This window comes from Lissotriton vulgaris, chromosome 8 (genome assembly GCF_964263255.1).
Source record: "Lissotriton vulgaris chromosome 8, aLisVul1.2, whole genome shotgun sequence".
NCBI classification, from domain to species: Eukaryota; Metazoa; Chordata; class Amphibia; order Caudata; family Salamandridae; genus Lissotriton; species Lissotriton vulgaris.
In genome coordinates, this window is record NC_141696.1 from 1,549,155,928 (window position 1) to 1,549,182,932 (window position 27,005).

The following is a 27,005-nucleotide window of genomic DNA, read 5'->3' on the forward strand; positions in this document are numbered from 1 at the left end:
CCCCTTAAGAGAGGAGCCGGGAGGGCGGGTCAGCTGGGGGGCGTGTCCGGCGGGAGTCAGTGGCGGGAAAAGTGGCAGCCCAGCGGCGGCTGGGGCGTCCAAAGAAGGCAGCGAGGCAAGCGGCAAAATCGAGGCGGGGGTCGGCAGGAGCAGCGGATAGTGGGGGCGACCTCGCCTGAAGGTAGGCGCAGTGTTTGGACACATCTTGATAATGACTGCCGTATGACCAGGATCAGGGAATTCTGGGCATATCATAACAAATGCTAGCAGATGATGGGTATAATAAGTTTGTTAAAGTGTCTGTATTGTGTGACATAAAACAATTAAAATGTCTTTTAATGCAGAGTATAATGAATGCGCCGTTGCATTGTTTCCCTGTTGAGCAATCTTGCATTCTAACCTTAAAACATCGTCTGCCACTCAATACTCATTACAATTCTGCCATTTTTGCTTTTCCTTTTTATGTTTCTGGGTCAAGGTTGTTGTGACCCTAAAGCACTGTCTCTTACCATCTGAGCTGTTGCAATTTATCACACACATTTTTTTTTTTAATTGTTATATATAGTGCAAACTAGACCCGACACATCGGGTATCAGAGCGCTTTACATGAGCACCATTTTCGTTACAGATGGACGTATTCATTTCTTTGTTAGGCACGGTAAGATTAAGTGATCTTCCCAGAAACGCAGGATGTTGAGCGTCGGTTCCGACACTCGAACCCGGTTCCCCAGCTTCGAGGTCCACCGCTCTAGCCGTAAGGCTACACCCTCTTCACACGTCTTGGAGGCATGCATCTTGAACTTCACATGAGGCCATACATTATAGGATATGTATTGTTTGTGATTGGAGTTGGTTGTGTCTGTGCTGCTGGGTCTGCAGTAAGCATGAGCGAATTTTGCGAATTCGCGATCCGCAAAATTCGCGAATTTGTGCGAATTTGCGGATTTTTGTTTTTTTGCATGTTCGCGGGGTTTTTTGCGTGTTCGCGGGGTTTTTTGCGTGTTCGCGGGGCTTTTTGCGTCTTCGCGAGCCGCTTGCATAGCGAAGTTACCCATGCAGTCGTTTATGGGAGAGGGAGAGATAGATAGATAGATAGATAGATAGATAGATAGATAGATAGATAGAAAGAGAGAGAAAGAGAGGGAAAGAGAGGGAAAGAGAGGGAAAGAGAGAGGGAGAGAGAGAACGAGAGAAAGAAAGAGAGTCTGGATCTCTGAAGGGCGGATTCCTGAGTTGCCCCTACAGAACATACTATACAAACACAACAATGGTCCCAAGCAAGGAGACAGAGGATAGTTGAAAATAAATATAGACCCAGTCAGTTCTATATTGGTGAAGACATGCCCAGCCGGACAGAGGTCTTCAAAGTTTATACTTAATTAGGAGTTTATAGCAAAACGTAATACCTTCAACAATTCACGTGTGTGGGGCACAAGCCTGTACCCAACCACAACAATACATAGACACAGACAACACATGAAAGGGCTTGCAAGGCAGGAGCAGCAGTTTCTGTAGAATTCCAATCATACAGAAAGATTTTTGTAGGTACCATTACATAGCATTGCATAGAGATTCATTACACAAGTATATTGTATTAAAGGTCGACGGCGTTTCGGACCCCCTACTAAATCATGGGGTCCATCATCAGGACAAAACAATAATTGCCTTTGAATATAAGCCTCTTTTGCCTATTGAAGGAAGGAAGAAGGGGGGAACAGAAGTACATTTTAGTTTAACCAAATACATATTATTATCCAAACAATTGGTGACAATTGTGTAGTGATTATACTAATAACCGTGATATACGGGGTGGTCTATTCATCAACGTCGGCATATAAATTGTGGTGAAGGTTCACAAAAACCTAAACTAAAGTGTTCACATGCGTGCGACCGAGTGACAAGAAACACAATTTTCTAGTGATACTTGGTAGCAGGCATACAACTATAATGTCCGATTTGTGAAGTGAGTTGGTGAATTATTTATATTGGACAGCAATGAGCAATTGTATCAGTGCCAAACATAACCAGCGCAGTGAAAGTGGTAAATTACAGAGAAAACTTTTATTCAAGAAAATTGCGTGGGCTCACCACAAGGCGTATTGGTGAGAAGCTCACAAGGGAGCTTGAAGTAAATTCGGGCCAGCCAAGGTTTGGGATGATTATGCCAGGGACTTTGGTAACTAGATAAAGGGAAATTATACAGTAAAAAATCTAGCAAGGTTAAGTCTGGGTTGAGAAGGACAATTCGCTACTGTGCTAAGGAGGACAGTTCGCTGCTGTGACCGGGGGCCCAATTAATTCCCGGGGTTGGTCACGTCATGTTGCTTAGGGCAGAGCTCAGGGGGGAAAACCATATAATGGGCTCGCTTACCGAGAAAGAGTTAGATTTCCTTATGGTCTCGGGCCCAGGGGCGGGGCATAAGAAGTGCCTTAATTCCGCTTGGTACCTATATTAATCAAGGTACAAGTTTAGTAACCAGATTGGGCTTTGCCAATGGGAAGTTTAGCCTGAAATCAGGACAGAACATACAGCTTTTTATTTTTAGCAAAATGCATATGAAAATTGTGCTGTAAAGGTCTCTTTTAGTTTAACCCCTCCTGACAACTCAAAATGGGTGTATTTGCCATCCTCTCCCTTCTTCCTGTTTTTTATATCTGTAAGTGCTTCCTGAATTCCTTGGACAGGTGCCTCGTTGCCTACTTGTAACTATTCTCTGACCCTGCTTCAAGGGTCAGAGCAGGGTCAGAGAATAGTTGCAAGTAGGCAACGAGGCGCCAGGAAGCAATTAGCAGCAGGTGTCCAAGTTGAACTTAATTTGTTTGTAACCCTTTTGTAAAAGGTTACAAAGAAATTAGGTTCAACTTTTTCACCTGCTGCTGTAACCCTTGCTTTGCTGAAAATTCGTCCCCGCTGATTCGCGGATTTTACCGCGATTTCGCGAGATTCGCGGATCGGGAATTCGCGGAAAAGCAGCAAATTCGCCCGCGAAACGGATTTTACGCCCACCCTTAGTCTGCAGGTTGCCATTCCACTGTAGTATGCTGCCCTTTGGTCTTGTATGGTGCTCAGTGTCTGTGGTGTCATTGTTAGTTGTTTCGTAGATTCATACCTTCTCTCACTATCTGCTGCTGTTTTTGTGAGTAGTTGTAGGCTGGGCTGAGAGAAGTCTGTAGTTAGCAATACATTTTCTAGTTGATAGTTTTAGTTGCACTGAATGCACCAGTTAGAAGGTGGTTGGTTCTCTTAAAGTACTAGATATTTCTGTAAGTATTTTGAGTATTGTTTGATGATTCGGAGCTCCCGTTTTCTGGTGCATTGAGAGATTTTTGTTTGTATTGTGTTTTAATAATCTTTAAATACAAGCATCAAATATAGTATCAAGTGGGTGATCTACCAAACCAACAAGTCGTCAATTGCAGCCTAATGCATACTTACAAAGTGTAATAGTTTTAAATCAGTTACACTAATTGTTTAAAAGGGTACTCTAAAGAAAGACTGTCAGGTGTAAAACTAGGCTGTGTTGTGTTTCAGGAAGGCAACATTTCTTAGACATACATCACCTAAGACAGTATTTTGTATCATCTCCCCAGGTGCTCATTAAGTTTAGGGTCATTTTCTGTGTGCTGCATGTAAATTTGTTCAGCAACACTCCAGTGATCAGCAGCTTTAAGCCACTTGCTGAGCCTGATCAGTCTAACCAGTGCATGGCTATTCTTCTCCTACTTGATAGCAGGGTAAAAACTGAAATTGTTGTCTCTTTAAACACCTTTCAATGAGTTTACTGTTATCTCACAGTAGAGTGCTAGCACTGAGCTGGACTTCAATATGTGGATAGAAATCTGCTCTGCGATTTCCATACCTGGTACAAACCTATCTCACGTAGCTACTTGGGAAACGAGTATACTCTGTGTAATTTTAAATCTGGCACTTCCAGAATTTGTTTTAACTTGTGCATAAGTCTTTTTCAAGTCAGCTTCAGTTAGTCTTGCACATCTTACTTGGAAATGATTAGCAGATTTTGTTGCTTCCTGATTGATCTGTGCATCATATGTATAGCATCGAAATCTAATGGTACCCCATATGGTTGACAGCAGTTTGTTTGAGCTTGTGGACAATGTTAAAAGAACTTAATTACTTATGGTACAGTTGCAAACACTAAGAACTGTCCTCCCTCTAAACTGTTTGTGTTGAAACTAATAAACCCGCCATTATTGAACACATGACCAATCTCTACGCATGCAGCAGGAAGCAGTAATACACTGAAATGTGGCAGCCCCTCTAATCGCGCTTTGAGATCATATAGACATTGTTTGGCCGCTCTTTTTGTCAGTGAACGTACAGACATCATACACTTTGACATGCCACCATATTCTTATTTTCCCTCTAGGATAAGTTTTTTGTCCTGAAAATGATTCTGTTGTGTATTTATTTTCATTGTAACATTATTATTTCCTAAGCTACGAACATGATAAAGTGAAATGTATTAATTAATTGTCTTGCTGTGACATAGGACTTAAGCCACAACTCACTGACCAAGGGCGAGGTCAACACCATTATGTGGTGTTGCATATGTTACTATTCAAATGAATGTGGACTCTGGTACGTATATTTAAAAAAAAAATGTTTTTTAGAGCGCAAACTAGACTCGAAGATATCAGGTATCCGAGGAATTTACATGAGCACCAGTTTCGTTACAGATGGACATATTCATTTTTGTTAGGCAAGGGGAGATTAAGTGATTTGCCCAGAATCGCAGGAGATTGAGTGTTGAGGTTGAGTGTTGTTGCCGAGATTCAAAAATGGTTCCCCAGCTTCGAGGTTGGCCTCTCTAGCAGTAAGCCTACATCCTCTCCCCAAATTGGGCTGTTCTTATTTTCATGCAGCATGATCAATGAATGCCGATTTCCATAAAAATGATTATTGTGGATAGTGGCACAGTGAGCTAAAAAGATGTACTGCATTGCACCCTAGAGTAATTACAGGTGGCTAAAATGTATTCAAGTGTTAAATTTTTTTAAAACATTTCTTCAGACACTTTGCTGCTTATAGTTTACGACATTACAGGTATTTTTGTATCCACAGAGAGGAGATTCCTGTACTTATAATAAGATGAAGAGTATTGAAGAAAACATGACAATACTGGAAAGCTGTCTGATACTCGAGAAGAACTAGAAATGATGCCAAACAGTAATTCAAAATAGAACAACTCAGTAGGAGACAGAGAATCTCTTACATGAACAGACGTATGCTGCAGGAACATCAAGTTCAATCCGGCGGCTTCAAGAGGCTGAGGGCATCTATGCTGCTGGTCACAAAACATCCAAATAAAGTAAAATCACCAAAATTACACTGCCAGAACACATCCAAAATATAGACATGCTAGATACCACCCTTTATCTTAGATAATGATCAGATAGTTATAAAAAGCGCCCCCCTCTCTATTATGACAATATCAATACTATGGTGTTAGTCCGTTATAAACGCTGTTTTGGCTGGACCTTACAATCCTTAGAAAGAGGTATACAAGACATAGGTATACAAAACATGAATCGTGAAGCAGACATCTGAAAGTTAAAAGAAAGAAGTGTTTGGCTACTTGCAATGCAGAACATTATTCTAGAGCATAACGACTTGGTATTGAGTTTTGTTCTTTGTGTGTATTTCCTAAATATTGTCCAAGAAACAGACTATTTAGATAAGCTGTGAGGTTTATTCTTTGCACACATTCTAGAAAGTTCTTAAGGGAGGTTGAAAACACAGCTCCTGATAGAAATATCATACATATGTTAACAGTCTAGCAAGAACATATCTACTGCAAAAACCTAGTGAATATTAAAATATAGTTAGTGATTCACGAACCACAATGATCAGTCAGCAAACACATTTACATGATTTATGCCAAAATATAACTAACACTTAGACTCTAAACCCCAAAGAAAAAACCATACACACAACGTAAGACAAACTTTGGCTTCTCCTCATTACTGAAGTAGCATCCCCAACCATGCACAGGGGAAAACGCATGAGGATATATTGAATGCGGCAATAGGGTTCCGCAGCCATCAAAACCAAGAGTTCATTAACAAACAAAAACAAAAGAAATAACATAAAGGTTCTGTGTGTGTGAGAAGAGTTTTAATAACGTCTAATCACTACACTGCCACCACTAACAGCCAAACAGAAAGCTTATTTAGGTGTAATGAATGTGAAATGGCTTTTATTGAGTCATCGGCTCTGTGGGGCAAATATCAAACACATACAGTAGAACACACAGACACAGGCAGTGAAAATGGAAAGAGCTTTACTCTCTCAGCAAACCTAGAGAACCATCAACAAATGCACACAGAAAAACCTTACACCTGTGGTGAATGTGGAAAGAGCTTTACTTTCTCAGGAAAACTAAAGATCCATCAGCAATCACACACTGGGGGAAAAGTATATCCTTTCAGGGAATGTAGCAAAGACTTTACTGATTTATTAAAGCTAAATGTCCATCAGGGAAAGCAAATAGGGGTAAAACCATACACATGCAGTGAATGTGAACAGAGCTTTACTAAAGCATTGGATCTAACCTTTCATCTGCGACAGCATACAGGAGAAAAGCCATACACATGCCAAGAATGTGGAAAGAGTTTTAGTACATCTGCAAATTTAAAGAGCCACCACCTAATACATATAGGAGAAAAACCTTATACTTACAGCGAGCGTGGAAAGAGCTTTACTCATTTATCAACTGCAAAGAGTCACCAGCGTATGCATACAGGGGAAACACCTTACACTTGTAGTGAATGTGGAAAGAGCTTTAGGGAAGCTAAGCAACTAAAGAGACACCATCTGACACACACAGAGGAAAAACCATACATGTGCGGTGAATGTGGAAAGAGCTTTAGTAGATCTGCGACTCTAAATAGACACCAAATGACACACACGGGGGGAAACCTATACACATGTGGGGAATGTGGAAAGACCTTTAGTAATTCTACATATCTAAAGAGACACCATCTGACACACACAGGGGAAAAGACACACACAGGGGAAAAGCCATACACATGCCAAGAGTGTGGAAAGAGCTTTAGAAGATCCTCCCATCTAAAGAGCCACCACCTAACACATACAGGAGAAAAACCATGCACCTGCAGCGAATGTGGAAAAAGCTTTGCTTTATTATCAAATTTAAAGAAACACCAGCGTATGCACACAGGGGAAAAACCTTACACTTGCAGCGAATGTGGAAAGAGCTTTTCTCGTTTATCAACTGTAAAGGAACACCAGCGTATGCATACAGGGGAAACACCTTACACTTGTAGTGAATGTGGAAAGAGCTTTAGGGAAGCTACACAACTAAAGAGACACCATCTGACACACACAGGGGAAAAACAATACACGTGCAGTGAATGTGGAAAGAGCTTTATTCACGCATCAGCACTAACCATGCATCTGCGCAGGCATACAGGCGAAAAGCCATACACATGCAGTGAATGTGGAAAGCGCTTTAGTAGCTCTGCGATTCTAAAGAGACACCATCTGACACACACGGGGGAAAAACCATACACGTGCAGTGAATGTGGAAAGAGCTTTATTCGCGCATCAGCACTAACCATCCACGTGCGCACGCATACAGGAGAAAAACCATACACGTGCAGTGAATGTGGAAAGATCTTTATTCGCGCATCATCACTAACCATGCATCTGCGCAGGCATACAGGAGAAAAACCATACACATGCTGTGAATGTGGAAAGCGCTTTAGTAGATCTGCGATTCTAAAGAGACACCATCTGACACACACGGGGGAAAAACCATACACGTGCAGTCAATGTGGAAAGAGCTTTATTCGCGCATCAGCACTAACCATCCATCTGCGCAGGCATACAGGAGAAAAACCATACACGTGCAGTGAATGTGGAAAGAGCTTTGGTACATTTACGTATCTAAAGAGCCACCATCTGACACACACGGGGAAAAAACCATACACATGCACTGAATGTGGAAATAGCTTTATTCAAGCATCACACCTAGCAATCCATCTGAAACGGCATACAGGAGAAAAAGGATACACATGCAGTGAATGTGGAAAGGGTTTTGTTTGTGCATCAGCACTAACCATCCATCTGCGCAGACATACAGGAGAAAAACCTTACACATGCAGTGAATGTGGAAAGGGCTTTATTCTCGCATCAGCACTAACCATCCATCTGCGCAGGCATACAGGAGAAAAACCATACACATGTAGTGAATGTGGAAAGAGCTTTTATGAAGCACCAGCCCTAACCATCCATCTGCGACGGCATACAGGAGAAAAACCATATACTTGCAGTGAATGTGGAAAGAACTTTATTCGCGCATCAGCACTAACCATCCATCTGCGCAGGCATACAGGAGAAAAACCATACACATGCAGTGAATGTGGAAAGAGCTTTAGTAGCTCTACACTTTTAAAGAGCCACCAGCGAACACACACAGGGTTAAAAACCATACAGATGCAGTGAATGTGGAATGAGCTTTGCTCATTTATTAACTTTAAAGATCCACCAGCACATGCATACAGGAAAAACCATACACATGGATGAATGTGCAAATTTCTTCACTTAAGCATCAATGCTAAGCATCCATCTGCAAATGCATGTAGCAAAAAAAACATACGATTGCAGTGAATGTGGAAAAAGCTTTAGTAAATCCACGCATCCAAAGAGCCACCATCTAACACACAGGGGGGAAACTTTAATCAAATCATCAGGTCTAACCATCCTTCTGCAATGGCATTCAGAAGAAAAAACATGCAAATGCAATGAATGTTGAAAGACGTTTGGTAAATCCATTCATAAAGGGTCAGCAGCTAACACACAATTGAGAAATACACATGCAGTGTATGTGGAAAGAGATTTGCTCAAGAATCAGTCCTAACTATCCATCTGTGAAGGCATAAAGAAGACAAATCATACAAATGCAGTGAAGGTGGAATGGGCTTTGTACCTAAAATACCCTAAAATGCCACCAGCAATCACACATAGGAGAAACAACATAAAATAGCTAGGCTGTTTCAGTTGTTCATAAACCGTAAGACACCTCCTGCAGATTTAAATAAGTGAATAGCTTTCATGATTTATTATGCATAGTGGTTAATTAGTGAACACAGAAAAAGGAAGTAACCTCTGGAGGGACGTGAAAAGGGCTTCCATGCATTTTTGCAACCAGGTGTGTTTGGGTAAATATACAAACAGGAAAACTCATTCATAAGCATCAAATACGATGTGGATTTTTTTCCCCCAGAGTTTTATATAGCGTGAACTTGACCTGAAGTTTTTTAGAGCGCTTTACATGAGCACCAGTTGAGTTACATGAGGACACATTCATTTTTGTTAGGCACAAGGGGATTAACCCCTTCGCCGGTGGGCTAATTCCCCAGCACAGCACAGCACAGCGCCACGTGCTGCCAAGAGGTTAAGTGATTTGCCCAGAATCACAGGATGTTGAGCGTTGTTGCCGAGACTCAAACCCGGTTCCCCAGATTTGAGTCGACTGCCCTAGCCGTTAGGCCACATCCTCTCCCCAAAGAGGGAGGCTATTGTGAAATTATAAGTCGTTTCAGCAACACATCCAAGAAAATAATTTTACAGTAAACATGGGAGGGCTTCTTTCACCTTTCAGCATGCAGAGTTACAAGGTTTATGAAGAAACCATGTCTAGACATTGTGAATGTCAGGTAATATTCAATTATTGTGCTTTCTAGCGTTGGAAAAACACAATATGTTGAAACTACCCTACCACTGTGGAAGTTGATTGTGCATGCTGTAAGAAGAGATGGTTCTTTAATCTGATTACTCGGTATGTTGGGAACCTTAAATTTTGTTGACCATGGAGCACATTTTTCTATTCCATTCATGTAAAAGGGGATGGTGGAGGCCTTAATGAATTATGTAAACATTAAGGTCCAGGTATATTTCAATGTACATTTTCATCATGGGGTACTGATGATGTTATAAACAACAACGGCAAAGGCTATGTGGTTTGTATCTATGAGCAGATCTCTTAGATTGGAATGTAGGGTCATGTCATAAATGTTATTCAGTTTGTATTTTTTATATTATATATTTTATAATTATCTTACATGATTATTTTATGGCAGTTGGGTTGAATAATTTTATTGTTTTTCAAATGCGATAGTTTATTAAAGTGAAGTCTGTATAAAGGTGAATTTTTATCATTGGAATATTGAATCAACAAAACGCAACAGTAAAGTGCTGCAGACTGGTTTGAGGCTATTCACTTGCTGATGAAACCCATGTTTCATAGAGACCCATGAAATGCCTCCAGAACCCCATTCATATTACTGGATTAACCACTATGTGATTTTCCTCAATTAAAGTATGATCTTTGTCATTGCTCAGAAAAAGTATATTTGTAGGTATTTTTTTCTTTTTTTTATAGTCATTATGATGTGTAGAGTGGTCAGATGACACCATTTTACAGAAACCTTTCAAGTCTTTAATTTTCTTTTAACAGTCATGATAATGAGGTCTGTAAGTTTCTATTGAAAAAGAACCATGATTTCAATACCTGCAATGTACTAATGTATATTCAATGAAATCCTGTCACGCAGAATCCACATGACATTGGTTCATCTGGCCGTCCTTATGGTGTCCTACTATTTATATTTAATAGAAGAAAAATAATTCAGAATGCATATTTTAATCTTTTTTAAAATGTTTGATTTTATTTACTGTTGGTAATCTTGTCGTATCTATAAATAACAATCCAGTTTCAAGTATGTTTCTCTACTTTGTGTACAGATTACACTTTAGCATAGATATTGTCATTCTGCTTTGTTGGGAATATTGCTTAAAGGATTACATGTTAATAAATGTCTCCCTTATTGAACAGCAATTTTTATTTACATGGCACTCTGTCTATAGTGCACACTTGGGTACAGGAATGGTCTCCGGGACATACATGCATTTCTTCTATTTATGATAAATATCAGGAGAAGCAGTGTGTGCAACCCAGGTTTAAAAGATTAGACTGTAGCATACCCACGTGGAATGGGGGAAGTAAATGAAGCTTATTTTTAGAAAAGTAGAACATACTACGGAAATGTGTTGATAAATTATACAACTTCCTAAGCATTCTCCTTTGTTTGGAAAACGCTAAGCTAAACATAAAGCATACGTCATTCGCACCATGAACTTCCATGCTAACTTGATACAGTTTGTTCTCAGTTGACATTGATTTGTATGCCCTAAATGATGGTCCAGTATGGAGATCTTGCTAACTGTCTGCCACAATGGAGAGCTTTACTCTTTCTGGAAGGTGGCTCTGTGGAAGGCCCAAAATAATGTACAAATACTTTAGTTTTGTTTCATTGAATTTGTTTGACTATAAAGAGGGTTATATGGCTAATATTTCATGGTGAAGAGGCTTTTTATTTACTGAATTATGGCTTTTGACTAATGCTAAACGTTAAATAGTCCTAGTCTTGTAATGAATAAAACAGAATGTATGTTGATGCACAGACTGTAACTTGTGTATGTTGGAAGGGGGTGTGAAGTTCGAGTTGGGAAATCTTTAGTTAGCCATTGATTAGCAAAGTTCATAAGCAGCAATTTACACTCAGCAGCTTTGCATTGTATGATTTGTCATGCTGTATTCTTGTGGATTAGTTATTGGCAAAACTATTTAGCCATAACCAAAGCACAATGGGTTGCAGTGGGGGTTGCAGGGAGCTGCTGCCCCCTCTGCAATAAGCTTCTAAGGCCAGAGTCTTAAATCCACCTCGATCCTACAGCTGATACGCTGAAAACTGCCAAACAATGGCACAACTAAATAGCGTGAGGCCAGGGAGGGTACTTGGCGTGACCGTGGAGCTGAGCAGAATATGTGATGCTTGTAGCCAGTCCTGCTGCGGTCGCTCATTCCACCTGTGAGGTCTAAAGGTGTGAAGAGGACCTTTCACTAACTCCATTTGGCAGCAATACACCTCCATGTGGGTTTCAGCAGAGGAGGGGGCATTATCGAGTGGCCCGGCAGAAGAGAACTGCGGTGGTGACAGCCTAATTGGCACTGTAAGAGCTCATGGATGGACTTCACCGGCCTCCTGGGCAGTGGCACGGCCCACCACCATCATCTGGCCTACATTGATGGGCCCAGTTGATGATGAGAAGAAAAGTGCACAACAACACAGCTATAAAAAGACAACGAGGGAGGACTATGCTATCACTCAAGCCTACTAAGTAAGGTGTGGCGTAACAATTCCAGCATGCTCACTGAGAGCCCCAATTCATGCTGCATATCACAAAACCAGATTCTGAACTCATCAGATTGCATCAGTCCTCCCCCTGCACGTGCTAATGAGTATATTTACCTGCTTTACCTGACCGCGTAATAGCGCATTGTTAGTCCTGTGTCCACGGCGCAGGGGCTCGAATAGAAAGACCAGCTGTGGGCTGCAGGGATTATATCGGGCCTAGGCGAAAGCCAAATCGAACTGTGAACTTGATGTTGCCACACTCTTGTGTGTTGGGTTTAGCGCCAATATCAACTAGAAGACTCAAAGCCTGGTTATGGGAGGGTTTGTGAAATTTAACAGTGGAAATATACATGTTATTTACCACACTATGTAACGATACAGCCTGGTACCTTGCAATAGGAAAAATAGTGCATTGCGTACCGCTACAATCATGTACTGCGCAATGAAGGAATAAGGCAATGCGTCCCACCCCAATCACGTACTTTGCAATGAAGAAAGAATTGCAATGCGCACCGCTTCAATAATGTACATTGCAAGTGAGGAATAATGCAAAGCTACAATCATGTACTTTGCAATGAAGGAATAATGCAATGCGGGCTGCTACAATCCTGTACTTGGCAATGGAGATATAATGAAATGCGTAGCGCAACAATCGTGTACTTTGTTATGCAGAAATAATGTCAGGCGTCATCAGACTGTCTGGGAGTTTGTTAGCAGCAATAGTGGCAGTGTGTATTACGGCAATCAGCCTCTTTGATAACAGTCCCCCCCCCCCCCACATGTATCAACAATGACAGAAAGTACGGCTTCTCGATCCGGGCCCCAGTACTGCCACTCCTTCGGTCAGTAAGGGCCCAATCTGAGCCGATGCAAAGGCTCACGTAGTGATCCACGTTACTTGGGGGCGCGACCCCTCTCCTCTCCGTCAGCGTACTGGCCCTTCCATGCAGAACTTTCTCAATGGGCCTCAGCGGCTCTGCCTGGCAGCTCAGCTCCTCCGGGGCTGCCGGTCCGGGCCACAACTGTTGGGAAGGACTCAACGCCACAGGGTACACGTACCCCATGCCTCTGAGATTACGTTACTCCAGATGCACGTTCACCACAGCACCCTTTGGGTCTACTCTGGCACGAAGCCACACACACAACGCTGATGGGACTTCACGTCAACAGGCACTCCTTCCTGCGGTCTCAGTTGGCACCAAGACATGCACACCGCGCTGCAGAGACTCTCTTTCTTCCTGTGAACACGATGATCAGCCGTTCACCTCCACAGTCCCAGGATGCACCAAAGAATGCACACTGCTTCACTGAGATTTACTCCATCTCTGGAGCCCCGATATCCAGGTGCTCTTCTCCAATGCCTTCGGCTGCACCCCGACACGCTCAGTGTCTGAGCCTCTGGTGCACTCGATGACAAGGCGCTCTTCACCATTGCCTCTCGTGCACCCCGACAAACACCCTGCGCGTCTGAGACACTCTCCACTTCCGATGCACACGCTGACCAGGCAATCTTCACCAGCGCCTGCAGTGTACCGCTGCACACACCCTCCGAGTCCGAGTCTCACTTCACCTCCGATGCACACACCGACCAGGCGCTCTTCACAAACGCGTCCTGTGCACCACGACACGCACCCAGCGCATCCGAGACTTGATTCACCTCCGATGCACACATGACCAATCGCTCTTCACCAACACCTCCTGTGCACCACGACATGCATCCAGCACATCCAAGTCTCACTCCTCTACCGTGTTTCCAAGATCACATGGCAACCCTTCCGAGGGTCTCAAGCTGCCACAACACGCGCCCACCGCGTCGCTTAAAACTTCTCCGGAAACTTTTATGTTTCTGTGTTTCCAAACAGGGAGCCAGCTCACCCTGGGGTAACAAGACACAGCACAAAGCACAGTCTTCTTCAAGCAAGGGAACCCAGCGGACACAGCACAGCCCCAACTGCCTCTTGCTTGGTTAAAACAGCAAACTGCAGATCAGCCCCAGATCACGAAGCAAGGGTTGGTCCTTCCCAGCAGTCTCTTCAGTTGTTCCTTCCTTAGCAGAGGTTCCTCTTGACCGCGAAATTGGTCTAAGCCTTTTCAGTCTTAATCCATTTCTATTCCAACGTTCAGGGGCCTCAGCTCTCATAGTTATTCTCCTAAATGTCTTTGAAGTTCAATGTGCTCAGGGGTCCCTAACCCCTGCCTAATCAGTTTTGGGTATCTCCCACCCAGTGTCACCTTTCTCCCTTTGATACTGTAGGTCTGGATCCTTAAACACTCAGCAGGAGAGGGGTCAATTGTTTCATAGCAGCAACCCAGGCCTCTTCACCTCCCGGGGCTTCTCCAGCACCTACTCTCCAGATACTGGTCTGCCTGATGCCATCTCTACCATGCCCTAGGTCAAGACCTCCCCAGCTCCTCTCACCTCTCAGATCCAGACAGTCAATCCACATATTCAGCAGAGACACACAGAAATGCTTAAAGCACAAAACTCAGCCACTTTATAAAAGAGTGGTTTCTGAACACACAGTGACAAAACCACTTTCATAAAAAGATGTTATGACACTGTGAGTTCATACATACTAAACTTCACCTCTCCATTTTAAACCTATGGGAAGCTAGGCTACCAAACACAATACCCAGCCTCCCCCAATTCTGTCCTATGGGCTGGATGGGCTTTCACCAGTGAAAACGAAATGGGGTGCTTTTCACTGTCAGGACACAGCACACACCTCTGTATATGTCCTGCCTTTTACTTACACTGCACCCTGCCCAGGGGGTGCCTGAGACCTACCAGTGGGGTGCCCACTGAGTAGGCAAAAGTGAAAGTAAGGCCTGACAAGTGGTTGCACTTGTCAGGACAACATGCTAATTAAGCAAACTGCGCGCAGGCCTGAGTTCCCTTCTCCGTGCACCTTTGCATTACTAGCCCTGGCACACACAGTGCACATCACTAGGAACGTTACTAGTAAGGCAAACAGACCAATAATGGCCAACCAATTACCATTACGCTTTACACAGGGAACACTTGTACTTTGACACTGATCAGCAGTGGCAAAGTACCCAAAGCATCTAAATTTGCAACTCTATGTCAGGAAAACGGTCTAGCGGGAAAGCAAAAGGTTTGGGAACTTTACCCAAAAAGGCCAAGTCCTACAGTTGTTTGCTTTCCACCTAGATAGACTACTGGTCTGTAGAAAAGGGCATAGGCTGCAGTAACAGGAGCCCCCTGAAGGCCTACCCACCTTTTAGCTCTTTCATATGGGTTTCTTGGGTAGTTGATATAGTTCACCGACCAAGGGGAGGTGGTGTGGGTGGGTGGAGGGTTGCTTTGGGCATTTTAAAGTTGTATTCACTAAACTGAACATGCCATAGCAGATTGCAAAGTATGCACACGATCTATGTGAGATGACAACACTCTTACATGGTATCCATACCCACCCGCCAATGATAGTGCAGTGTATACAACAGTCCCTTACAACCTGTGTAAAGCTCCGCTCATGAAATGTAAAGGTGCTTATCTGATAGAGACTTCTAGCTGCAGAGCCCTTACCTTAGAAAAGTCCCTAGGCGTCAGACTGAACCCGGAACCTTTTAAAGCAATAACTCTGAACATCGGTAGGAGGTGTTGATTTACTCCGCATCGGCTGGACTGTGTAGTGCCTGTATAGGTGCCACCCTAGCACTATGGTCTCCATTCTTTTCTTTCTGTGCCAGTTAGCTCAGATCCGGAGTGAGTAATGACAGTCCACTTTTAGAACACTTTTTGGAGCATTATTTTGACACATTTTTGTTTTGTGTCTTTATCTCCCATTGTGAGTATGGATGCCCCACAAAAAACTGCTGTTTAAGCCCTGTGGTCTGTCTGTGACCCCCCCACCCCACCCTCTCAACTGGTTTACCTTTGGTGCTTTGATCGGACCACGACTAGTGAGGACTGCCACCCATGAACCCTAAGGTGCTGAGGGTGTGTTCCTGGAAGCTTAAAACTCCCGGACCATTGACACAAGTCCCCACCACGACGTTCCCAATCACAAGGAAGGTGCCAGGACCGTTTACAGAGCCAGCCATTCCAGGCACTCATTATTGCTCTCAAAGTCGTCAGGGTAGTCCTACAAGAAGTCCAAAAAGTCAAAGAGCTGGAATTGCCCTTTGACTTCACCGAGCTGGTACAAATCTTCAGACAAGGTGCGGGAAAGATATCACTCTAGACCAGACTCCTACACAGAGCCTGCATCAGGGTCCTGTCCACATCTCCCTGAGTTTCCTGGGGTCGGAGCGCCTCCTCCAAGCTACAAGATTTTTATGAGGCCATGCACCTTTTTTGAGGGAAGAACACCCCTCTGGAGCAGTTTTAGGCCCCTAGATCTGGAACGACTCCTATCATTAGACCACGACTTTGGATGTAGACTCCGGCACCGGCCAGAGCATAACCTTCTGAGTCTGAACCAGGCCCTGCATTGTTTGACAGGCATGGGAAGGAGTATTATTAGGGAGGATCTGAGGATCCTTATGGTTACACCAACCCCCTTGATGAGGCTAGAGATAACTGGTATGAGGAACTGGCGGATGCCAGTGGTCTGGACCCCCCTGCAGAAACAGACCTAGTCTCTCCTCCTAGTGTGGGTATGGAGAAAGAGGCTTCCTTTGCAATTGTGGTTAGAAGGGTGGCTGAGATCTTAGATCTGTGCTGCCCTCTGATGGAGGTGCTTTAACTGGGAATCACCCCTCAGACCCTCTCCTCCCTTTTAAAAAAACCTTCACCAATGTCTTGCTCAGAGCCTGGGCCAAGCCTTGCCAAGGGGTGTCTATGCATAGGATAGTTGCCAGTCAATGCCCACTCCTGGGGACCCAGTTTTCCCCACACACCACCCCACCTCGGAGGGTTGGGTTGTCCAGTCCGCCACAGCCAAGGTGTACTCTGGCCCGTTCCCTACCACACCTCCAGATAGGGAATCCTAGAGGCTGGGCACCTTTGGCAAGGGGATGTTCTCTTCCGCCTGCCCTACACGGTGGTTGGTGAACACTGCATGCCTTTTGGGCTGTTACACCCACATGGTTTGAGATTCGATTGCACATGTGTTCCCCATGGTCTGGGACAAGACCCAAGCCTCACAGACTATTGCAATGCCAGAAACTCAGCAAAGTTCAACACATCGCTTTGGACTGGATTCAACTGACTCGCTAGGCATAGTGATTGTTTCATCAGTGGGAATCAGATGCCACTACTGGCTGAGGTCGACTGGCTTTTTGGGGGATGTTCAGGTATCTGTTATAGACATGCTCTTTGATGGTATCTGACTCTTCGACGACAAAGGAAAATTCAGCACTGCAGCACTTTAAGAAAGCCGGGCCAGGGGAGGAGCTTCGCCGGCGATCAAGATGGCCGCGTGAGCCCGGAGCTCCGAAGACCTCCCGATCCTCCGCAATAATCCTGATGCCTATCCTGTCCCACAATTGTGGGAATTGGTTGCTGAGTGTGTCCTGATGCGGCGCCCGCTTTCGGAGTGAAAATCGGACATTCCTGGACCCCGTTAGCTCGACGGACCTCGGTGGCTCCGCCCGTGACACTGGTCTATTGCTGTGGTGCGCAGCGGTGCTCCCATGTGGGCGCTCCTTTGTCTACGCCTGGACCCTGCGGTGTGTGACTCCGATATCTGACCTCCCTGAGACTCGGTTGGTGTATCGGACCCTGGCAACATCATTGAATGTGTGGCGCACCTCCCGCTGGACTTCTTGGTCCCTGTTGATCATCTTGTGGGACGCGCCAATATGGCGGGCAGGGGGGACCTGGACAAAGGCAAGTCCCAACGGGTCAACAGAAAACCGTCCCAGTCCCAATCTACCATCCCAGAGCGCTTCTCCCAGTCGAAAGGCTCGCCGGTTCTGGCAGGCCGTGCTAAAGACCCGACTAGGGATCGATCGCCGGAGGACTCTGAGATAACGCTTCGGGACGTTATGGGTGCAATCACGGGAGTGCAATCAGAAATGCATACTCTCCGAGAGGAACTGTCCAGTAAGGTCGACTCCCTGAAGATTGAGTTGAACCTCATCAGAACTGACCTCGGAAAAACCAACGACCGGGTCAAATCGCTGGACCTTAAGACGACTAGCCTGACCACTGATGTGTCGGATATACAGACGGAGGTGCGTGACTTGAAACTGGCGAACGGTATGCTGGCGCGCCGGCTGGACGATTTCGAAGGCCGTGCGCGACGCCAGAATGTCCGCATTACTGGGGTCCCGGAGAAGGCCGAGGAGGACTCGGTGGAACTTTTCGTGGAGGATCTGGTGCTTAAGAACTTGATGCCCGGAGGCTTAAGTAAGTTCTTCTCGGTGGAGCGGGCCCACAGGATACCGGGGGGACCGCCGAAGTCGGGCGCCTTCCCTCGCCCTATTATCGCACGGCTCTTTAACTTTAGGGACAGAGACGCTATCCTGCAGGCATCGAGGACCGCGGGCCCTCTGCGTTTCCAAAACTCCGAAGTTAACTTCTTTCCGGACTTCACCCAGGCCGTGCAGAAAAAACGTCAGAGTTTTACTGGGGTGAAACGGCGACTGAGGGAAATGGGCCTGCGGTACTCCATGCTCTACCCAGCTAAGCTTCGGATTGAGCGTGACCACCGGACCTTGTTTTTTGACTTTCCGGATGAGGTGGGACACTGGCTGGACACCCTTCCCCAGGAGCGACAAGAACCGGCTGACCAGACGGAGGAGGCTACCGGAGGCGCGGAAGCACGGGAGTGATGGTTTTCAGTTTGACTTTCCGCTAGCTGGGTGACCGTATGGGACCTCAACTTCAGACATTGCTGCTATTGGTTTTGACTCTTTTTGTCATTAATATGGGGGATGACGGGGGGCGATAGGATGTCTCCTTTCTCCTCTGTAGACTTCTTGTAGATTAGTTAAGGGGCGACAGGCACACTGCTAGTTGGGGTGGATTATAGTCTAATGCAGGGGTGCAGGGTGGGGGGTAGTTGGGGTGTGATTTTTCAACTTTCTTTTCTGTCTTCTTCTTTGTTCTGGCTGAGGGTTCCTTGGACTGTTATGTTGTTGTGGTGGGCGCCATTGCGGGGGGTGGGGAGGGGGTGGAGCTTCCTTGACGATGGGGGGTAAATCTTTAAACTTGTTGAGCTGGAATGTCAACGGGTTAGGGGACCGCATTAAGAGGGGTGTTGTTTTGCAGATGCTTAAACGTTATTCGCCTGATGTCATTTTCTTACAGGAGACCCATCTAGTGGGACACACTTGTAAAGCACTGAGCAGACGTGGATTTAAAATGGTGGCACACTCGGGGTTCTCTTCGGGATCACGAGGGGTGGGCATCATGGTGCGCATGTCCCTCCCGTTGGAGGTGGAGTCAGTGACTGCGGATGAGAGAGGCAGATATGTGGCTGTGGTGGGCAAATGGGAGGGCCGTACTCTGGTTTTGGTTTCAGTTTACATTCCCCCGGGGTTACAGGAAACTACTTTTAGGGACCTGGCTGCCGCCATTTTGGGTCTCCCCGAGGGCCTGTTGTTGGTGGGTGGGGACTTCAACTCTGTCGTGTCCGGAACCCTGGACCGCTTCCCATCCAGAGACCTGCGTCCTTCCCAGTCCTGGTTGCCTGACTTTTTGGGTTCGATGGGGATGGTTGATTGCTGGCGGTTGATGCACCCCTCCCAGCGACAGTACACGTTTCTCTCCGGCGCACATGGTAGCCTATCCAGGATAGACTACATTCTCATCCCGGCTGCCCAGGCGCAGTCCGTATCCACGGCGCGTCTCCTGGCTAGGGGTATCTCGGACCATTCCCCAGTTTGGGTTTCCTTTGATTTTCAAATCCCCGCGTCATCGCGAGTGGCTCCCATTAACCCGTGGTACTTCCGTGACCCGAAGTCCAGGTCGCTACTGACCAAAGCAATGGATCGGTACTTTGCCGAAAACACTGGCTCAGTTGCCTCAGCCGTCTCCCTCTGGGAGGCTTTCAAGACCGTGCTGCGCGGCGAGGCCTTCTCCTTGATTGCGGAGGCCCGCCGCCGGCGGGATGAGGATGTTGTTCGGCTGGAATCCGACCTTGCTGAGCTAAACTCCCAATTGGAGCTAGACCCATCTCCCGAACTGCTTCACACGCTCTCCCTTAAACAGTCCGAGCTCCGCGCATCTGCCACGGATGCGGCGAAAGCCCTGAGTAGGGAGCAACAAGGTAGGATATACGACGCGGGGGACAAGGCTGGTAAGCTCTTGGCGTGGCTAGATAGAAGGGAACTTGCGTCTCGAGTGGTCCCGGAGTTGGTGGGGGCGGAAGGCGTCACCTTGACGGACCCGGCGGCGATAGTTGGGTCCTTCGCGGACTATTTCGAGGAGGTCTACGCCTCTGCGGACCCTCTTCCGGAGTCTGCGTCGGCCTCCTTTTTGGATGATATAGAGCTTCCCTGTCTCTCGGACCTTGAGCGAGACGACATGGATCGGACGCTGACGGCGGACGAGGTGTCCTTGGCTATCAAATCCTTGCGTTCTGGCAAAGCGCCGGGGCCTAACGGCATCCCGGTTGAGCTTTACAAACTCAGGGCTGACTCGCTTGCCGGGCCCTTGTTGAACATGTTCCTTGAGGCCCGTGCCGTGGGAGAACTCCCCCCAGACCAGCGGTTGGCTACCATCGTAGTGATACACAAGGAGGGGAAACAGCGCGATCTTTGCCGGTCTTACCGACCCATCTCCCTTTTGAACGCTGAGCCTAAGATCCTGGCTAAGACACTGGCTAACCGGCTAGTGGGCGTGATCTCGGACCTGGTCCACCCGGACCAGTCCGGCTTCATACCGCACCGGAACACAGCGCTCAACCTGAGACGACTTCACGCGGTAATGGCACGTGTGCACCTGATTCGTGAACCTGCTGTCCTCGCCTCTCTCGACGCCACTATGGCATTCGACTCGTTGGAGTGGAATTACCTGTGGGCTGTACTGGCCAAGTTGGGGTTTGGACCCGCATTCATTGGCTGGGTCCGACTACTGTACTCTGCACCACTGGCCAACGTGGCGGTTAATGGTCGGCTGTCGGCCTCTTTCGCGCTACGCAGAGGCACTAGACAGGGTTGTCCGCTTTCCCCGCTTTTATTCGCTCTGGCACTTGAGCCATTGGCGGCGTGGATCAGAACGCACCCCGATATCTCTGGCATATCGTGGTCCCCGGGGTTTGAGGACCGGGTGTCGCTCTATGCTGACGACATCCTTTTGTACCTCACTTCTCCCTATCACTCACTCATAGTGGCTTTCGATCTCTTGAGGACCTTTGGGGCCCACTCGGGCCTGGTGATCAACTGGGCTAAGTCCTCGCTGTATGTGCTGTCCGGAGATACGCCGCGTCTCCCCCGGGGATGCTCAATCCAGGTGGCCCAACAGGGCTTCCGGTACTTAGGCATCTACGTGTCGCGGGACTCCCGAGCCCGTTATTCACACAACCTCCTTCCACCGTTGGAGCGGCTGCGCCGGGACGTCGAGGGCTGGCGGAAGTTGCCGATCTCCCTTATGGGCAGAGCCGCCCTTTTTAAGATGATGGCGTTACCTCGCTTCCTGTATGCCCTGCAGAACACCCAGGACCCTGTGACAGCTAAGTACTTTGCGCAAATCGAATCCCTCCAACGAGCGTTGCTGTGGGACGGCAGGCCGCGGATTTCGCTGGCCAAGCTGACTATACCGAGTTATGATGGGGGTATTGCGTTACCCGACGTGCGGCGATATTACTGGGCGTCCCAACTTGCGGCAATCAATCACGGTCTCTACGGCCCGGCGGTTAACCCAGGCTATGCTATGGATCGATGGCTCGTGGGGGACGGGAATTACTACAGAGCGTTATACTCTAGGTCTCTGGATCGGAAGTTTACGGGTCCCACTAAGACTATGGTTCACATCTGGCGTGCAGTTACTAAAACTTTGGGCTGGCACAATAGGGTTACCTTGGCCACCCCGCTGTTTGACTCGGACGTATTGGGGAAGTTGTGGCACACGAAGGGCTTCGACAGGTGGGACACCATCGGGATATCCAAGGTTGGGGACATGGTGGCCAGGGGTAGGGTCAAGTCTTTCGATGTGTTGCAATCAGAGTACCAACTGGCGGCAACAGAATATTTCCGACACGCTCAGCTTAGCCATGCTCTTTCCCCTTATGTATCGGGGGCGGAAGCGATCCCCGAATCATCTCCCCTGGAGGATCGGGTGTTGGACGGCCATATGCCGGACAGCGCTATCTCCCTAACCTACAAAAAACTTATTAATGTGCGAGTTGACTTGCTGGTGCGATTGAGAGAGCTTTGGGTGCATGATGGAATTGAGGTGGATGATGAGGATTGGCAATCGGCGATTTCCTCTCCCAGAGTAGTGGCAATTTCGGCGCGTCTCCGCCTGGTGCAGCTGAAGATACTGCATAGGGTGTATGTCACCGGCCCCAGACTAATACACATGGGGCTGTCAACGGATGGCATGTGCCGAAGGGGATGTGGAATGCTTGGGACCTTCCTACATATCATATGGGAATGCCCTTGTGTGACCCGATATTGGGCGCGTGTACATGCCGTGATGGAAGAAGTAACTGGCGTGACCCTGCCGGCTGAGGCCCGGAGATGTCTCCTTAACATCTGGGGCCCGTCTGATTATAGTGTTGCGCAGACTCGATGGGTCACCCTGGGTTACATGGTAGCCAAAAGGGATATCGCCCAGAGATGGGGTGCGCCAGCTCCCCCCTCGCTCAGCCTCTGGGAATCAAATATGGACTGGTGCATGCTGCGTGAGAAGACGGTGTATGTGGCCAGGGGTAAGCCTAGAATGTGGATGTCTGTGTGGGGTGCCTGGAACTCCTATAGGGGCGACATCTGCGACCCCCCCGTGGAACTCGATTCCGAGACCCTGCCTTCCCCGTAGTACCCCCTACCCGGGACTCCACTTTGTCTCCTGCGGTGCTACCCCCCACGTAATTCACAGTTGTCATTCTTCTTGTGCACAACCTTGGGTGTCGAGCCTCCGACCCCCTCCCGCTACAAAAGCCCGCTATATCTGTACTGTCCTCAGCCTCCTTCTCTTTCCTTTCCGCTGTTTATCTTGCTTCCTGCACGCCTTTTTCTTTTGGCCCTTTCTGGGCCTTTCTACCTCATGGTTTATTTATTTTTGAGTTCTCTCTTATTTAAAAATTAAACCTGATTGCTTCTGATTATTGTGTTGTGCACGACCTTTCCTGTTGACTTCATGCTGCCTGGCCTCCGGGATGTATGGCTGAATAGCGGTGTACTTTTTCTGCAAATAAAGGTTTTCCAAAAAAAAAAAAAAAAAAAAAAAGAAAGCCGGGCCACTGCCAGGTCCATGGGCCTCTCCATGCCCGCGCCAATCCCATTCTCTGCCTTTCGCCACTTTTGTGGCTATGGTAGGGGCTACCAGCTACGTCATGCCCACCTAGCTACCAAGGCCAAGAGGCTCCTCCATTCTTATGTGGCCTCCTTGGAAACAGCGCCAAGGGTCAACCCAGTCCACCACCAACCGCCTGAAGCAGCTGCAGCCTCCAAACCACTTAAGTTTGCCATCGTACCATTATGGGCACACAGTTGGTGGGAGGATCCAACCTCACCTGCTTGATTGCCAGTCTATAACATCGGACAAGAGGGTACTTCAGATTATTCAGTGGGGTTACTCAATTGCCTTTTAACAAAACCAGCCAACCGACTGACAGAGGACCATATCTACCTGCTCCATCAAGAAGGTCATGCTCTTTTGGTCAAAAGAGCCCTCATGAGGGTGCCGGCATCAGAAGTACATCATTGTTTCTATTCCCACTACTTTCAGGTGCCCAAGAAGAATGAAAGCCTACACCCTATTTTGGAGTTGTGCCCTCTCAGTTTCTTCCTGAAAAAGTAGAAATTCAGAATGCACACATTAGGTCCGCCTTAGACCCCAGAGACTAGGTGGTAGTTCAGGTCTTGCAGGCCACCTACTTCCACATTCCCGTCCTGCCTGCTCAGTCACTATCTGCTGTTTACGGTGGGCCACGAGCATTATCATTTCTCTGTGCTCCATTTTGGCCTTGTGAGCGCTCCTCTGGTTCTCACCAAGGTGATGTTGGGACTTCAAAACGCATGGGTGAGTCAAGGGTTCCAGTCTTTCCCTATTTCAATGACTTGCGATTGAAGGTGGGCTCACCACAGGCAGTTGCCTCCAACCTCCAGACTACGGCAAACCTGCATTTGCAGGGGTTCACTCTATATGTGCCGATGTTGCACCAGACTCTCAGATGACCCTTTTAATCGGAGTTATTCTGAATACAATGCAGTGTTCGGCCTGGTTAGAAATCGAAGTTTCAGGTTGGCATATACACCCTCCAAGCAGGAGCCAGAATCCTAGTCTGGGTAAGTCAGATACTCAGCAAAAATGAATCTGTGCTCACACTCTATTAACTTGGCACAGAGCAGGCAGGCTTAACTTGAGAGGCAATGTGTAAAGTTTTTATGCAGTTTAGGAAAATAGACAATATTTCTCTGAGTAAAATAAGCTCAAAACAACAAAAATCCAATAAGTAGAACTTTAGATATGAATTTTTAAAGATCAAACTGCAATATATTGCTTAAAAGCATAAAGTGCCAACTGGGGACACAGTGTTGGGACAGGCCCTACCTCTTTCTGGTGCAGCATATCAGCTCCTCCCCCTGCCTCAGGATGACCCATCAACCTGTAGATGGCTACACAGTCACACCTACTCTTCCTTTGTGTGCGGCTGTCTAGAGGGAATGCAGGAAGCCAGCAGTCTCCCACACCAGTGTATTCCAGATACAGGCAGAAGGCACCAAATAGTTTACGTAAGAAAAGGCTAATTTGCTGAAAGTGGCATTTTCAGAACTGTAATACAAAAATAAACTTCACCATACGTTGTGTTTTTTTAAAATTGTGAGCCCAGAGACCCCAAATTTGTTTTTCCTTCCTTGATCCACTTGTAAACTTCTCAAATGTTATAAGGTAGTCCCAATGTTATCCTATGGGAGAGATAGGCCTTGCAGTACTGAAAAATGAATTTAGGAGTATTTCACTACCAGCACATGTCACACTCCGAAGTACATGTCCGTCTATTTAAATACAGAGGGGCCGATTCACAGAACTAACTTAAGACAAAATCCTAAACTTACTTCTTTTGGTATTCACAGAAGGCATTTAGTAGTAGTAAAGTTAGGATTTTGTCTTAGGTTTGACTTAGGCAGACTTAAGACAAAATCCCAACTTAAGTCTGTCTTAAGTCTGTCTTAATTTTGTCTTAAGTCAAACTTAAGACAAAATCCTAACTTTACTACTACTAAATGCCTTCTGTGAATACCAAAAGTAGTAAGTTAGGATTTTGTCTTAAGTTTGACTTAAGACAGTCTTAAGACAGACTTAAGACAAACTTAACTTAAGGCTTGTTCATCAACAACACCATGTGGTATTGCAACACGCGGGCTGGGGCTGCAGATACTTTGTCAAGAGGCCCGGCAACTCTGGACATGCCTGGAATGCTAGGGCACTGACATGGCACATATTCCCATATGTCCCTATTCTGAATGCCAATAAGTAAGGGCCGGGAGATGGTGGCAGACATCCCCCTCCTCTCTTGCAATATTCACAGAATTAACAATCTGCATAAGGATAAACAGGCCATCTTGTACTAGTCCGACATGGAGCTAAAATAGCCTTCCTTCTGGAAACTCTATGCTCCTAAAACTGATTTTTTTCATGACATCATGCACACATCGGTCGGGCGGAGGCGTATCTGATTGTAAGTGTTGAGACTCCAACCTGGTTCAGAATCTCTCAGTAGACTCCACCAATACACAACCGAGTGGTACCCCACGCCTGGGGGATCCTTTGTCATGTTGTAGACACCTATGCTCTCAGTGAGATATAGCGCTCACATCACCCATCCTCATTGGACTATACCTTCTATTCCGCTCCCCAAGTTGTGTGGACATGGCTTGACTATAGGCTCCTATCTGCTAATGCCTCGCTCTGGAGCGTAGATGTGAGACATTTGCTGCATACTCTGACCATTATCTGGTCCTTCTCGGACTGCACGTCCCCTATGGCGGAGATTCCCCTGCGAGGCCCTACATCAGTGGTTTCCAAGCTTTTTTGACCAGTGGCTCCCTTGACCTAATTGGCAGTTGGCCGTGGCTCCCCACAATTTTTTTACCCGTGCACCGGGGTGCCGCGGCGCACCCTTTGGGAACCATTGGTCTACATGAAGAATCAAGCCTAGACGTGATGAAGGATTCAGAGAGTAGCCATCACTGTCATAAAACTTTATTTGCAATCACAAAGATCTTATAAAGTACATCTCAATGCATACAACACCATCATAGAGTAGTATTAAGCACTCCCACTAAAAGTAACCAGGCTAGAGAAAGGCTCAAGGAGCTCTGTGGCGTTACAAGAAGTTTACGGGTGGTGGGCTCTGATCATGGGTATCCGCAGAAATGTTTTCGGGAGGCAAATTTTTAACTTTATCACCATCCCCCTTGCACCCTTTCCCCTTTGTCTTACACCCATATCCCCCTCCAACGTGCACCCTTCTCCCCCTTCCCCTTGTACCCTACTTCACCTCAGCCTTGCACCCTACTCTCCTCTGCCTTGCACCCTACTCTCCTCTGCCTTGCACCCTTCTATCCTCTGCCTTGCACCCTTCTCCCCTCTGCCTTGCACCCTTCTACCCTATGCCTTGCACCCTTCTCCCCTCTGCCTTGCACCATTCTCCCCTCTGCCTGCACTATTCTCCCCACTGCCT

The 27,005-nt window shown here is 46.7% G+C and overlaps 1 protein-coding gene across 1 annotated transcript in view; it reads left to right on the forward strand.

Moving 5' to 3' along the window:
• The window catches only part of LOC147700350 (uncharacterized), a 104,447-nt gene extending 92,945 nt beyond the window's left edge, over positions 1–11,502 (forward strand). The window contains exon 6 of the mRNA XM_086935712.1: positions 5,084–11,502. Within this exon, the coding sequence (XP_086791838.1) occupies positions 6,212–8,488 (2,277 nt within the window). The 5' untranslated portion in view covers positions 5,084–6,211 and the 3' untranslated portion in view covers positions 8,489–11,502. The remainder of the gene's footprint in view (positions 1–5,083) is intronic.
• Positions 11,503–27,005: the final 15,503 nt, after the last annotated feature.